Source organism: Lactuca sativa, chromosome 9 (assembly GCF_002870075.4).
Source record: "Lactuca sativa cultivar Salinas chromosome 9, Lsat_Salinas_v11, whole genome shotgun sequence".
Classification (NCBI taxonomy): domain Eukaryota; kingdom Viridiplantae; phylum Streptophyta; class Magnoliopsida; order Asterales; family Asteraceae; genus Lactuca; species Lactuca sativa.
This window is the reverse complement of record NC_056631.2, coordinates 12372433-12388212: the sequence shown is the minus strand read 5'-3', so window position 1 is coordinate 12388212 and position 15780 is coordinate 12372433. Positions and strand designations below refer to the sequence as shown.

General features: G+C 39.4%; 2 protein-coding genes across 2 annotated transcripts; one reads left to right on the top strand and one right to left on the bottom strand.

The window, feature by feature from the left end:
- The first annotated feature begins 1235 nt into the window (after window positions 1–1235).
- On the top strand, window positions 1236–6114 carry LOC111881308 (protein CHROMATIN REMODELING 8). Its single transcript, XM_023877720.2, has 8 exons — window positions 1236–1522; window positions 2031–2172; window positions 2278–2826; window positions 2902–3298; window positions 3366–4239; window positions 4309–4918; window positions 5006–5401; window positions 5473–6114. Exons 2-8 carry the CDS (start codon window positions 2080–2082, stop codon window positions 6091–6093), a joined length of 3540 nt encoding a protein of 1179 aa, XP_023733488.1. The 5' UTR covers window positions 1236–1522; window positions 2031–2079; the 3' UTR covers window positions 6094–6114.
- Window positions 6115–7728: 1614 nt separating this feature from the next.
- LOC111881219 (uncharacterized protein At1g03900) lies at window positions 7729–9391 on the bottom strand. The gene is made up of 3 exons (XM_023877634.3): window positions 8576–9391; window positions 8132–8422; window positions 7729–8047 (listed from the first exon to the last, which is right to left on the bottom strand). Exons 1-3 carry the CDS (start codon window positions 9062–9064, stop codon window positions 7964–7966), a joined length of 864 nt encoding a protein of 287 aa, XP_023733402.1. The 5' UTR covers window positions 9065–9391; the 3' UTR covers window positions 7729–7963.
- Window positions 9392–15780: the final 6389 nt, after the last annotated feature.

The window sequence follows — 15780 nt, the reverse complement described above, 5'->3', positions numbered from 1 at the left end:
GAACTCGCCGAGTTCCATTTTGGGACTTGCCGAGTCCCTTCGACCCACTTCCCATACAGACCAAATCTGAGACATGCAACGTTTCTAAACCATAGATCTATGTTCCTAGGGCATGCTTATCACGTAAAGTTGCAAACTTTACGTGCATGCATGGCCCTATAAGCTCAAAAAGGCAAATCCAAACTCTTTAAGAGGTCATACACTCAAAAGGGACCTCAATAACCCAACTACAAAGACTTTACACTTCCAATATGCCCATAAGGTCCAAATCTGAAGTCCTTTCAGAACATAGAGCATAAACACATGGAGTTTGAGGTTTTAGGGCTTGAAAACCACTAATTTGGGACAAAAAGGGGATCTAATGAACTAGTGATCAAGGTAAGAACTTTCCTACCTGAATGGAAGCTTCTCACAGTGTAGATTCCGGATCTACCTCCCCTCCTTGCACTCTTCAACCTCCTCCTTCTTCTTCTAAGCTCCAAACCTCTTTCACAAAGCCAAAAATCACTCACAAGAACAATATGGGGGCTAGGGTTTCGCTCTACAGCTCTCTGGAAGTGTTAGGGACAAAGGAGGCCAAGTTAGAGCGTTTAAATAGGGTGCGAACACCCGGATTAGGGTTTTTGCCCAAACAGGTTCTACTCGCCGAGTCCAAAGTTCAGACCCTGCGTCTTATCCCGTTCCTACTCGGCGAGTTGGTCCTTCAACTCGCCGAGTCCAAGGCAAAAATACATTATTTTAAAATATTAATTACAAGGAGCACGTACCAGGAACCAGGTGCTACAATTTGACATAAAGTCTCTCCCTCCTCGAGGTCTCCGACACCTCTCATAAATGTTGCTCATGTTGTTCATTGGTCTTGGAGTAGACCAAAATATCATCAATGAAAATAATCATTTACCGATCCAACATCGGCCTGCAAACCCGATACGCGATACAATTTGCGGTGTTGACTCTAAACCGCACCAAATTGCACCGCAAACACCCTACCACCGATACAATGCATTCTTTGAGCCCCAAGGTACTCTTGATCGAATTTCTTGCGAATGATCTCATTTTTGAGACCTATTCTTCACTTCCCAGAAACGAGTTTGACCACACATAAAAAATATGCTATCATTGTTTCTAACAAAAAAATCCGTAGACTTTAATATAAAACAGAAATTGAAAAAAAAAAATCACATTTAAAATATCAATTTATAACCTTTTTATAAAAGGCGCGAATGTTAACACGCAGTGTTCGCTGCTGCCTTGTGTGCCAAAAAAGCCAACCGACCCGACTGGTTCAGAGCTACAAATACGACGCCGTATTTGATTTCTTCCTCCGATCGATTTAGTCTAGGTTTGGGAAGAGCGAAATCAGAAACACAATCGAGTTCACAAATTGTGGTCTCCGTCAATCTAGGGTTTGATTGATCGTCTAATCGAGATGTATATGTTCTTTGATTTTCTTAGTTTCTAGAAATCAATCGAACACCGGGGGCAGAGATTTCCGGTAATATTTAGCCGAAGACTTGTACGGGTGAGACTAAATATTTCCTTTGTGATTTATTGACTTTCGTATTATGCGTCGCATCTCAAATTGTTGACGAGTTTATCCTGAAACAAGTTGTATTTTCGTGAAATTGTGGTCGAATAAAGGGTTTATCATGTGTGTTATCGTTTTGTGGCTCAATATGATGTTTGACTGTAGTTGGATGTACTGTGCTATTTGTAGAAAGTGTCTTTAAATTAGAGCACAGCACATGAAATATCTAGGTCGTTAGTAATAATCATGAATGTGTGAGCTACTGCAAGAAATTTGAATGCATTGCGAAATGTCAAGAACATATCATAGCATTTTGTCAGTATTAGAAGTTGGATATTGTTGTACACAACCTTAGTGGTTACTTTTACAGGATGCATAACAGTTTTAGAACACCACCAGATTCAATAGTGTTTTTTCCTACCTTCATCGTGTTAGTTTATATTTGTGCCTATCTCATAGTTCATTTAAGTGTATCAACTAACGATTCTTGTGGTTATGGCAGTGGAGTTTTTGGGATATCAGCATCCATGAAATAGCTGGTGTTTTCAAGAATGAAAGAAGAAGAGGAAGATAGGGCTTTGTTAAGTAGTCTGGGCGTCACATCAGCAAACCCAGAAGAGCTTGAACATGATATACTAGAAGAGGTGCTATACATTGTACACTTATAACAAGTTTAAGACATCAAATATCTCTTCTATGTATGTACTTTAGTGCAGCCTAATCTAATCATAGCCTCCAACTATTGGCAGGCAAGAAACCATGCTGAACAGGGCAGCCAAGTGGGAGGAACCACAGATGATGAACATCTTGAGAGAAGAAAAGGCAATGAACCATCATCCACAAACCAAACAGACGTCCTTAATAAGTTAAGAGCCATAAATGTTGAAATAGATGCTGTTGCATCTACAGTTGAAGATGTGAAAGTTTTTTCAAGAACTGAAGAACATGCACACAGTGGTGATGATGAGAATGGAGAAAAAAGCATCCTGCAGGCTTCATCCAATGATCTAACCCTTCAGCATGCTCTAGCAACTGATCGATTGGAAAGCCTGAAAAGAACAAAAGCTCAACTCGAGAAACAAATTGGACATTTGGGCAATGAGGGTATTCCTGTAGATAATAAACACGAAAAGCTCTTGAAATCTCTTGTAAAGGAAGAGCCAAATCACAAGAGAAAGAAGAAAGAAGTCCCAACAACAAATAAGAAATCAAAGAAGCGGCATAAAACAGTAGCTTTCAATGATGATGGTGATTTTGATGCGGTTTTAAACGCAGCCTCCGCAGGATTTGTTGAAACAGTGAGTTCCTTGTTTCATTGATTATCTCTAGTGAGTATGAGTCAGTGATTGACAATTCCATTCTGTTTGTGTCAGGAAAGGGATGAATTGGTCCGGAAAGGAATCCTAACTCCATTCCATAACCTCAAAGGATATGAACGCCGTATTGAAGAATCAGGTCCATCTCATACAGTTGAAGAAGACAATGATCTTCCCTCCACCAGCATAGCAAGAGCTGTTAAATCAATATCAGAAGCTGCACAATCTCGCCCTACAACAAAACTGTTAGATCCAGATTCCCTACCAAGACTCGATGCACCAACACGCCCTTTTCAAAGACTTCAAACACCTTTCAAGATTCCCCAATCCCTGGAAAATCATGAAAGAAAGTCTAAAGATTCAAAAGATTCAAATAGGAAAAAGAGAAGGCCTTTGCCTGGGAAGAGATGGAGGAAGGTAGCATCACGTGAGGAAAATTCTCTTGAAGAAATCGGTATGTCATCAACATTTGCATAGTCAAAACTTGCTCTTTTTTATATTTTATTTTATCTTGAATGTAGAGGATGCAAGAGGGTCTAGTATTGAAGAAGACAATCAAGAAGGTGTTGAAGATGATGAAGGCAATGAGGATCCTTCTTTTGTGACACTAGAAGGTGGATTAAAGATTCCAGATTCAATCTTCAGCCAACTTTTTGACTATCAAAAGGTGGGAGTTCAGTGGTTGTGGGAGCTTCATTGCCAAAGAGCTGGTGGAATCATAGGAGATGAAATGGGACTTGGGAAAACCATTCAAGTCTTGTCTTTTCTTGGAGCTTTACATTTCAGTAACATGTATAAACCCAGTATAATCATATGTCCAGTTACCCTTTTGCGTCAATGGAGGAGGGAAGCAAAGAAATGGTATCCATCTTTTCATGTGGAGATACTACACGATTCTGCTCGAGATGCTCCTTATAAAAAGAAGCAGCCCAAGTCAGATGAAAGTGATTATGAAACTACAGAAAGTGATGAAGAAGGAAATGAAAGTTTACCTTCAAGAAACAACAACAACAACAACAAGAAGTGGGATTCTTTGATAAACCGTGTTTTGAGAAACGAATCTGGTTTATTGATTACTACGTATGAACAGCTTCGAATCCTTGGGGAAAAACTGCTTGACATTGAATGGGGATATGCAGTATTGGATGAAGGACACAGAATAAGAAACCCAAATGCAGAAGTTACTCTAGTTTGCAAACAGTTGCAAACAGTTCATCGTATCATAATGACCGGAGCACCTATCCAGAACAGATTAAGTGAACTATGGTCATTGTTTGATTTTGTATTTCCTGGAAAGTTAGGGGTATTACCGGTATTTGAAGCAGAATTTGCAGTTCCCATTTCTGTTGGTGGATATGCTAATGCATCACCTTTGCAAGTATCCACTGCTTACAGGTAGGTATGTTGTAAATTTTTATATTTTTGTGTTTTTGAATTTTATTTAACATTTAACAATGTGCACAGATGTGCAGTTGTTCTACGTGACCTAATAATGCCTTATCTGCTTCGAAGAATGAAAGCAGATGTAAATGCTCAGCTTCCAACAAAAACAGAACATGTCCTATTTTGTAGCCTTACAGCAGATCAAAGATGCTTATACAGAGCATTTCTTGCGAGTTCAGAAGTGGAACAGATCTTCAATGGAGACAGAAACTCACTTTATGGAATCGATGTGATGCGTAAGATTTGCAATCACCCTGATTTACTTGAACGAGAACATGCAGCTCAGAATCCTGATTATGGAAACCAAGAAAGAAGTGGGAAGATGAAAGTTGTTGCTCAGGTTCTTAAGGTTTGGAAAGAACAAGGCCACCGTGTTCTTCTTTTTGCTCAGACTCAACAGATGCTTGATATTCTTGAGAGCTTTTTGATTGGTGATTCCTATACTTATAGACGAATGGACGGTTTAACCCCTGTGAAACAAAGGATGACTTTAATGGATGAGTTTAATAATTCTCCCGATATCTTCATCTTCATTTTGACTACTAAAGTTGGTGGATTGGGGACAAATTTAACCGGTGCAAATCGAGTCATTATATTTGATCCCGATTGGAACCCTTCTACCGACATGCAGGTTGGTATGACAAGGGCATTTACGTATTTTTATCCAACTTTTTTTTTATATATATATATATATATTTTTAATTTTGGTGATTGTCAGGCGAGGGAGCGTGCATGGCGTATTGGTCAAACAAAAGATGTAACGATTTACAGATTGATAACGCGTGGAACGATAGAAGAAAAAGTATATCATCGACAAATATACAAACATTTTTTAACCAACAAAATCTTGAAAAACCCACAACAGAGAAGATTCTTTAAAGCTCGCGACATGAAAGATCTCTTCACATTGAATGATGATAAAGAAAACGGAAGCACCGAAACATCAAACCTTTTCAGTCAATTATCGGAAGATGTAAACATCGTCCACCAAAATGAAAATCCCGAAACACTCGCCAAAAAGAAACAAAAGGAAAAGATTGATGACAGCAATGAAGGAGGGGTAGAAGAGGAAACAAATATTTTGCGCTCTCTCTTTGATGCTCAAGGGATTCATGTAAGCTTGGTTTCTTTTTCCACGACTTTATTAAACATAAATAATAATAACATTTCTAATATAATTGGCAGAGTGCGGTGAACCATGATGTGATAATGAATGCTAACAATGATGAGGAAAAGGTGAAACTCGATGAACAAGCTTCACAAGTTGCACATCGAGCAGCGGAAGCATTACGCCAATCGCGAATGCTTAGGAGCCGTGAAAGCATCGCGGTTCCAACCTGGACCGGGAAATCAGGAACCGCGGGTGCACCCATGGGCGGTGGTCGGAAGTTCGGGTCAATGGTCAACTCAAAGTTGGTTGCTAAAACCAGAATCGAACATGGATCTGGATCTGGATCATCTAAGTTTGTTGTTGGAGCATCTGGTGGGAAAGCGTTATCTTCATCTGAGTTATTGGCTAAAATTAGAGGGACCCAAGAGCAAGCGGTTGGTGATGCATTGGGTGCGGGTTCATCGGTTAGACCGCAGAATTTGGGTGGGGTGCAGCCGGAGGTTCTGATTCGACAAATTTGTAGTTTTTTGCAGCAAAGAGGTGGGACCACTGATTCGGGTAGTATAGTCGACCATTTTAAAGATAGGATTCCCTCAAAGGATTTGCCTGTGTTTAAGTCTCTTTTGAAGGAGATTGCAACTTTGCAAAAAACTCCGAATGGCTCTTCCTGGATTTTGAAATCTGAGTATCAATAGCATTAATCACTTTTCAAGGTATTTTTTTACCATGAGTTTCGAGATTTTTTGTCTCTGAATTAGAATTAGATTAGTGTTTTTTTTCTTCTAATTTTGGCGTTGTTTTGATTGGTAATTACACATTCACGCAATTGAAATTTTGATTGTGGGAAACAAAAAAAGAAAGAGATAACTTTATATATAATGCGAATCTTAAAAAAAACAATACCGTTTAAAGAAGAAAAATAAATAGACATAAAAGAGGATGACCGATCGACTATCAATTGCATCATTTTTCTGTTTGAAAAAGTGGGTCCTTCTTGATGCAAACAATTCTTCTTTTTGGTTGTATGTGACAACTTTTTGTTAAGTTTTTATTTGAAAGATGGTAACTTTTTGTTGTATTTGACCAATGATGTTTTACACGCTTGAAAACTAGTTAAAATTTCGCTTGGGATAGCTATGTGCAAGTCGAAATTTTTACAAATAGAAGTCACATTTTTGACTTTTGATATATTTATAGAAAACAGGTTGATTTGGTTCAAGTTTTAAAAGGGCCCGACAGAAATAAAAACAGAAAGAGTCAAGTCAAATGCGTCAAGCCGTTAAATGGATGGATCAAAGGTTTAACCCGATAGTAATATGTTTTTGTCATATCATATTCAATTATTCATATTAATTGTACTTATTATTTATATCAAAAAATTCAAGTGTTTGCATTTTCAATCCCTCTTCCATCCAAAAGACAAATATAAGAGCATTACGGTTAAAAAGAGTTCAAGTGTTGCTCTATTATTATTTGCTAAATTTATTAAATAGAGTTCAAACAACAAATTTCACATTAATTAGATTAAACTTAGCCTTCTCCATTTTTTTTAAATAAATATATTTTATTCATTTAGCAAAAACAACAATACTACGACAGTCACATATAAATAAGATTGCTTCAGTAGAAGACATCGGGCAAACAACAATATAAATAAAGATAAGAAGTAAGAATAATGAAAGCTCCCACTTGGATTCACTCTAAAGTCTAAACATACACAATTCGACCTAATTAAGGTTTACATTAAAACAATAATTACAAAGAATCAATATAACCGAGCATTGACTTGATATTTACGACACCTTTTTGCCAATTGAGCCGTAACAAGTACACATACAAGACTTTTGTTTTACTTAATCTGATACCGTGACTTGATGCATTAAGTAATAAACAATGGTTAACTGATGAATATTGTGATATTTTTTTAGAATTTAAAAATCTTATTCTGATGGTTTTATTCACTGTAGAAAGAAAGAAGCCTTATTTATACAAAACTTTATCAACACAATCATCATTCCTTTTACCCACACAGAATTAGGAAAAAAAAAACAACCCCTTGGATAAGTAAAAGAAAAGATATTTCTTGCATTGAATAGCTCGAAAATAACAAACACCTCAGAAAAAAATACACAACAAAAGTGCATATTAAGTAGGGCTAGAAGAGCTCGATTAGAATTCAATTTGTTGAGTTTTTATAAACTCAAACTTGGTTCATTATATTATATGTTTCAAACTAGATGCAACAAGTATCTTCAAAACAGGTTACTTCCAGGGTGAGGAACAAGGCAACAACAGATTCACATTGAAGGAAGCAATGGGAAGACAAAATCTTAACGTCAGAGTGAAATTGGACTTATGTTGGCAGATAATTGTAACATATAATTATGAAATACAAGGTCACGAATATATATTCCAGACAATTACAATTATTTCCCATAATGGACTGTCATTGTATATTGATTGTTACCTTCTGTTGTATCATGTCATCTATTCTGCTTGCTTTCCGCAACATTAACATAACAGAAGAAAAGATATCATCCAAGTATTACACCTCATCTGATACAATCAAAATGCTGCCCATCCAGCTGCACTGCTTTTGCTTTTGCTTTGAGTTGTTGATCCAGATCCACCGCTTGAAGGAAGATTCCTCTGCATGATTGTTGTTCTCTTTCAGTTGGGATTAAGATTCGAAGAATATATGTAGCCAAGGAAATGAACTAATAAAAAAGATACCTCGAGCTGAGAGAAATCTGTGAAAGCATCTGTAGAATTCCTTGCAGCAACATTATGAGTTGTAGAAGTCATCCGAACAGCAGCAGGATCATTGGGTGGGGGTGGGATAGGAGATCTAATTTTCCCGGAGGCAACTGGTGGAGGAGCAAGGCTTAGAGGCTTAGACTTAACCTTCTCAGGCGGAGGAGCAAGGCTAAGTGGCTTAATCTTTTCAGATAACCCTGCAGATGAAAGCATCCCAGCTCCACTTGCAGGTTTGTTTTTTACAGTGATCCGAATTGTTTCACCCTCCTAAAATACGTAATGTTTCAGGTTAGTATTCTCTAATGAGCTCAAATCCATTTCAATACTTCTAGGAATTAGATAATTTCAGCTACTGATCTGAAAATGTCGACTATATAATCTTATGCACATAGCCGGAAAACTGTAAGTGACGATACATACCTTCAATCTGTGATTTACAGCAGGATGGATATTGATATGACTCTCGTCGCTGGCTTCATCGGCATCCTTCTCAATCTCTCTCTTCACATACTTCTCATGATCCGACAACGCCACATTAAAATCAAACGCCTCGTTCCTCTCTGTAAACCCTAAACCTATAAACGCGTGTTTCCCCGTGCCATCCTCGATTTTCAAAACAAAATACCTCGACGAATCGAGCACCGACTCCACGGCGCTCTCCCTCTGGCCAGGATAAACAAAACAAGCAGCAAACAAATCTCCGGAATTCGGATCTTCCAATCGGATCTCACACCGGTCCTTACAGGAAACAACACGAAGCCTGCCAGACCAGATCTTGTCCGACTGAAGCCACTCTCCGCATTTGTAACCGCCGCTAGTTGAACGCGGCGGGATTTTGAAAACAGACACTTCTCGAACCACTAGTAACGTGTGCTCGAAGGACTCTTCTTCTTCTAACTCGAACGACATCGCTGATTGGTGGTGTTGTTGTTCTGCTGCTGCGATCGACAATGTGAGATATTAAAATCGAGTAAAAGCGATGTAGATTTCTTGAGGTTAAAGTGATGAAAAGTTCAAAAAGAACAGAGTGATCGGGATTGATTTTGGAAGTATATCTACAACGACGTAAGATTGAAGAATCGAAGATCGAGAAAGGAAGATAGAATATTATAATCAGTGCGAGTGGGAGTGCGAGAGACGTGAGTTTGAAATGTCAACTGCGGCTGCGTCTGATTTTTTTCTTCATTAGATAAGAATACCCGGCAGGCAGCGGCACCACCGTATGTACTAATTACTATGTAAATGTAACCAAATATATTCGGTTTGGGCTTTTCGTCATGTTGATTTATAGTTCAATTTGGTTTTTATTTTTAAGCATTCGTTGAATATTATTATTATTTCAATTTCAAGCAGTATGTTCTACATTTGTATTTTTTAAACTAGAAAACCATTTTTGTATTAGGTTAAAAGATTTTATAGTGAGTGATCATGTGTATATGATTGTGAAATCGAACCATTCCAAGTCATTTTAGAGTGATGGTGGTGTTATGAATGAGAGTTCGTTTAGTTTTTTTGTGCTTTTGTTTTTTTATTTTGGCACACTTTCAATTGTCCGGTGAATGTAATAAGTTATATTGTTATATGGGATAATTATAAAATGATAACATTATTTCTTATAATTACTTTATAATTAAAGAAAATGACTTTACTTTTTTGCATTTACTGTATTTATCATCAAGTCTAAAATCGGTTATTTCATACTTCATAAATGTAAAATTTGAAATTTGCTCTCATGTGTACAAAACACTACAATTCTCATGTATGTTTTTTTGTCCAAAATATACTTCTAATATGACATAAATTTTATTAGAAAAAAAATTAATTTATACAACAAATAATTTTTGCAGATATGATAGTCGTTATAGTAAATTTGAAGAGAATATGTTATTTACAATTATTCTCAGCAAATAAATATTGTAATTCGCTAATTCTCAAATCCCTTAACGCAAATTGTAATTCACTGATTTGCATTATAAAAAAATATATATGCGTCTTAAGTATGTTTTATTTTTCACATGTATGTCATGAAACATAGTTTATACGTTATCTTTCAAAAACTCGTAGAATATTTGTTTTTGTTTGTTTTACATATGAATCATGATGACTGGAAGAATAAAACAATTATGAATAATATACAAGTACTAAGTTTGTAAGTGGTTTTAAATGTGTTATCATCCCATGAAAACATTAAAAGAAGGAAAAGTCCGATAAACCTTTGAATTCAGTTTGTTATAACATTTTTTTTTAGTCTTTGTTGGGTCTTAAAAAAATTATGATTGTGTGATCATAATTGTTGATGTGTTAGAAATGAATCTCACATCTACTATTTTGGCAAGCAGTAAATAATGATCAAACAATATATTTAGTAAAATATTACTTGGCAAAGGGATACCTTTGGCACTACAAAAAAATGTTTAAAAGGTCATACATTTCTTGATTTCAATGGTCTATAAAGCACAAAAACTAGTAAATGGAACCATTTAAAACCAAAATAAAGAAATGACACAATGCCTTAATGATTTTCAATTTGGAGTCGGTATGTCGGGTGACGCTAAGGCTATTCTTCATAGTGTCAACATGGTGTTGAATAAATGTCATTATGAGGGCCTCTTGCATTGCTTACCGTGGATTTCTCGAATGCCTTTAATCCGGTGGATGGATCCGTCTTACTTAATGGGGTCAGGATGAGGTGCCCTTCCATTTCTTTGTGGGTCGAATTCTTAAATGGACATACAACAATGTTGTATTTGTGAGATAAACATATTTGGTCCACTATTGGAGTTCAACAATGCGACCCTTTGAGACCACTTCTTTTTGCTCTTGTATTACACCCACTTGCTCATCAGATTAGAGACAATTGTAAACTTCTTTTTTTATGCTTGGTATCCTGATGATGAGACCGTTATTGGAGATTCAGAAGATGTGCCCAGAGGATTGGACATCATTAGGGTGACAGGTTCAGGATTGGGCCTTGAACTGAATATTAAGAAAACTGAGCTTTTTTTCATGTGATGGTAGGAAGCTTCGTGCAGGTTTATTCACTGTTGACATTGAGCGGTCGTTATTGGAGGTGAAGCTTTTTGGGGGAGCTATTAGTAGAGATGCGAGTTTTATTAGCAGGTTAGCCATGAAGACAGCTATCAATGTTGTTTATTTGATGCTCCTTCTTCCATAGTTACATGACTCCCATAGTGAGCTCCTTTTGCTCTGATCTTGCATGCGCATTGCCAAACTTTTATTTGGTTTTAGGATACGCCAACATGTTCACATGGACGAGATGGCTTTGTTCTTTGATAAAGAGTTATGTGGGTCGATTGAGGACATTATGGTTTGTGGGATTCATTTTGTAACATCCAGTTTCATGACGTTTCTTATTTTAGGATTTCAGGTTGTAATGTGATCAAGTAAAGGTCTTGGGCTTCAAATGGATAGAGTTTAGATCATATTGGATGTTGATAATGTTGGTTAAGTGATTTAAGCTCTTTACCTGTGTTTTACAGCCAAAGGGTAAAATGGGAAAGTGATATTCCAAACTTCTTGCACGAATTAATGAATTTAGTTCTGTAGCACCTGGTTCCTGGTATGTAAGATTTATCTGAGTATTTTGTATTATTGGCCTTGGACTCGGCAAGTTGGAGGCCCGACTCGCCGAGTAGAGACGAGACTTGGGACGCGGTTAAGTTGGCGACTCGGCGAGTCCACGCTGTCTGATGAAACCCTAATTTCCAAGGGTTTGCACCCTATTTAAACGACCATTTGCGCCCCAACTCCGCCCCCCTTCACCCTCAGAAGCTCTCTATACATTCTAGCCCTTGTTCTTGTGAGTATGAGGCTTTTTAGTGTGTTTCCTTTAAGATTTTGGGAAGGAAGAGGAGTAGATCAAGAGGAAGGGAAGGAAGCCAAGCATCTTCGTGTTCTCTCAGTAATTTCTTGGAGGTATAACTCGTTTTCCCTCTGTTTCTATGCTTATTACTCCATTAAAGTCCTTCTTGAACCATGTCCCAAGCTTGGTTGTGCATTGTTGGTTGATTCAAGTTGTTAGCCTTTAGATCTAGACCCTATTCAGTCCCTGGAGCTTGGATCTACTGCCTTTATGGAGTCATATTGCACACAAGCCCTAGATCTACCCCTTTTGGTGCACTTTGTGTAGCACCTGGTTCCTGGTACGTAAACCTTATTTGTGTATTTTCCATTTTTAGCCTTGGACTCGACGAGTCATAGGTCCGACTCGTCGAGTAGAGACGGGACCCCGGGACAAGTTTAAGTTGGTGACTCGGCGAGTCCATATTCCGGACTCGGCGAGTCACCGTTGTTGGATGAAACCCTAAGTTTCAGGGATTTGCACCCTATTTAAACAACATATCCACCCCAAGCCAGCCCCCATTCACCCCCCAGAGCTTCCAACCCTCGTTCTAAGCTATTCATAGAGAGTTTGAAGCAATTGTTGTGTGTTCTTGAAGGTTTTGAGGCAAAAGGGAAGTAAATCAAGAGGAAGGGAAGGAATCCAAGCATCTTTGTGCTCTCTCAGTAGTTCCTTTGAGGTACAACCCGTTTTCCCCCTGTTTCTATGCTTATTATTTCATTTGAGTCATTATTGAGCCAATCCCCAAGCTTGTATGTGCAAATTATTTCGTAATAAGCTGATTGGCCCTTAGATCTAGGCATGATTGAGCTCCAGGAGCTCAGATCTGTTGCCTTTATGGACCCTCATTACACGAAGACCCTAGATCTACCCTTTTGGGTGCATTTTGAACCCTAAAACCCTTATTGGTGAATATCTACACGTAAAGTTGGAAACTTTCCGTGTGATTCATGCTCTGGGAACCCATATCTGTGAATGGCATGGACTTGAATCGAGCAAATCCGTGTAGTTAGTGGTTGCATGGCAACGACTCGGTGAGTCGTTCATCTGACTCGGCGAGTCGGTTCGCGAGTCTCCGAGTTTGTCCCCTTTTCGTAGTGTCGAGTGAGCAGTGAGTCACGGGGTGTGACTCGGTGAGTTGGAAGCTGAACTCATCTATGGAGGAACTCGGCGAGTTCAAGGCAGTCTCCTTAGATCAAGAACAGACTCAGCGAGTTGTTCATACAACTCGGCGAGTCGTAACATAAGTGTTCTTCGGATGAAGATGAACTCGGCGAGCTGTTCATACAACTCGGCGAGACTTAGCATAAGTGTTCATCGGATGAAGATGAACTCGACGAGTTGTTCATACAACTCGGCGAGTAGGATGAAGGACTTGAATATCAATTTAGAAGGAGAACTCGTCGAGTCGTCGCCTAACTCGACGAGTAGAAACGGGATTCAGGACAATCGTTTGGGTAGGGACTCGGCGAGTTGGAAAGCCAACTCGGCGAGTCGGGTCAACTGAAAGTTGACTCTGACTTTGACTTAGGGCATGATCAGGGGTAAAATGGTCATTTTACCCAAAGGACAGTTAGCAGTGTTTGATTGAGTATGTTGTGGGAATTGCAGCCGGAGGATTTCCGGAGCAGCAGCAGCAACAGTAGACAGTCAGTTCCCGATCAGATCAACAGCTACTTCGAGGTGAGTTACCTTCCAGTAGCGGTGGGTCTACGGCCACAATGTCGGCCCACCAGTAAGAGTTGTATGTAGATGATTGTCTCTGTGATATTCATCTAGGGATTACTACTACCTGTGTTATTTTTATGTGCTAGTATGATATGATGCTATGTGCTAGTGACAGTAGGGGGAGATAGTCCCCGAGGTATCCGGTCGGTAGGGCCGAAGGGGTAGTCATACCCAATCATGTTAGATAGATTTTGATATTGTGATACATGTTATGTGGTAGTAGTGGAGGGGAGGAATAGTTCCCCAGTATCCGGTCGAGAGGACCGAAGGGGAGGCCAGTACCCAGATATGCTAGGCAATATCCGGTCGAGAGGACCGAAGGGGAGGCCAGCACCCAGATATGCTAGGCAATATCTGGTCGACAGGGCCGAAGGGGTAGGTCGGGCACCCAGATATGTCTGACAATATATGTATGTTATGAGATTATATGGTATGTGGTACAGTGGGGGAACTCACTAAGCTTCGTGCTTACGGTTTTCAGTTTTGGTTTCAGGTACCTCCTCAGCTAGGGGAAAGGAGCTGGCGTGGTAGCAGCATGTCACACACACACACACTCTCTTGTTTCCACAGTTACGAGTTTATTCTGGGATTGATACTCTGATATTTGATTGATCGAATGTTGCGGTTTTCAATTTGGTTTCGATGTGAAATGGTTTAATCAAACAATGTTTTAACTATTAATGCTTTCATGTAATGTTTTATAACGAAATTTTTGGACGTGAAAATTGGGTCGTTACAAGTTGGTATCAGAGCCCTGGTTTGAGGGATTCGGACACACCTTCGGGGTGTCTGAACTCAAATCGAGGGATTAAAAGATTTTCTAAAAGAAAATGTTTTCTAAAAATTGAGAAAAGAGTTTCGAGAAAGAACAAAGTGTGTGATGTGCGCGACCGGCCGAGCTCAAGTAAGTATTCCCCAAAGTACCCATACGAGTTTATGTTATGTTTATCAACTTTTGTAGAATAGCATGCTAGAATAGGACTAAGGATCTAGGAGTGATGCCTTATGTGCCTGCTTTATGTGTTTCAGTTGTATGAGAATTGCATGTTAGTTATTGAGTAGACAGCAAGTAGGATAGCCTGATTAGGTTATGCCTAATAGTATGAGCTTAGCACTTTATGCTAGTACGGTTCCTGTAAGCAGATAAAGTTGATTGAGATTGTTACCCTTGTCTGAATGCTGCTTGCTTCGTGCTATGTGGGACTCTGAATAATGGGAGTTAGCCATTAGGCGAATACGTCACGTCACATGTGATCAGGGTTAAATAATCTTAGAGTGTCGGATTTGATCCTACTGCGCAGCTCTTGTTTGAATCCAACCGTTGTAGGGACGAGTCGGGTACTCGAAGGATTATCTGAGCCTCGTCACATGTGATGGTATTCGGGTAATGGCTAATTGGCATTACAAGGAGGCCTGCAGCAGCTGAGGACTGGATAAAGTAGAATCAAAGATTTCCCTAGGGCAAGCCTAGGATGAGTATAGCAGTGATCAGCAGTAGTGAAAGGGATCTGGTGGAGTCGAGGCATTCCTTGAAGAAGGTACGGATAGATGTGGAAGGTAGTATAGGCCCGTACTACTGAAAGCAGAGGATCCGTACCCGAACCAAGGAAGGCCAAGATAAGACCAGGGAACTTGTAAGTAGCAGTGATCCCTCAGGAAGTATCAGTATCACTAATGATTGTATTATGTATTGCAGGATGGTGGTACTTCGATCGAGGCTGGTAGATGGCGGTTCAAGAGAGGGGTCAGGTTCGGGATCAGGTTCCGAGCCGGTAGATGAGGGACTACGCGAGTTCATCGCGTCAGAGATCACCAGAGGCATCCTTGAGTTGACCCCATCATCTTTGGGTCGATCAAGGAAGGGATCATCGAGTTGATGGAGGATCGCCTTCGGGCATTCAGGAGTGATATGGCATCTAGCCAGTCAGGATCTCGCACACTGTCCTTCAAGGACTTCAGGGGCAGTGGTGCGCCGGATTTCCATGGGGTGAGACTGTGGCGGAGATCACCGCCAAGTTCCGGGAGAGGGCTTTGT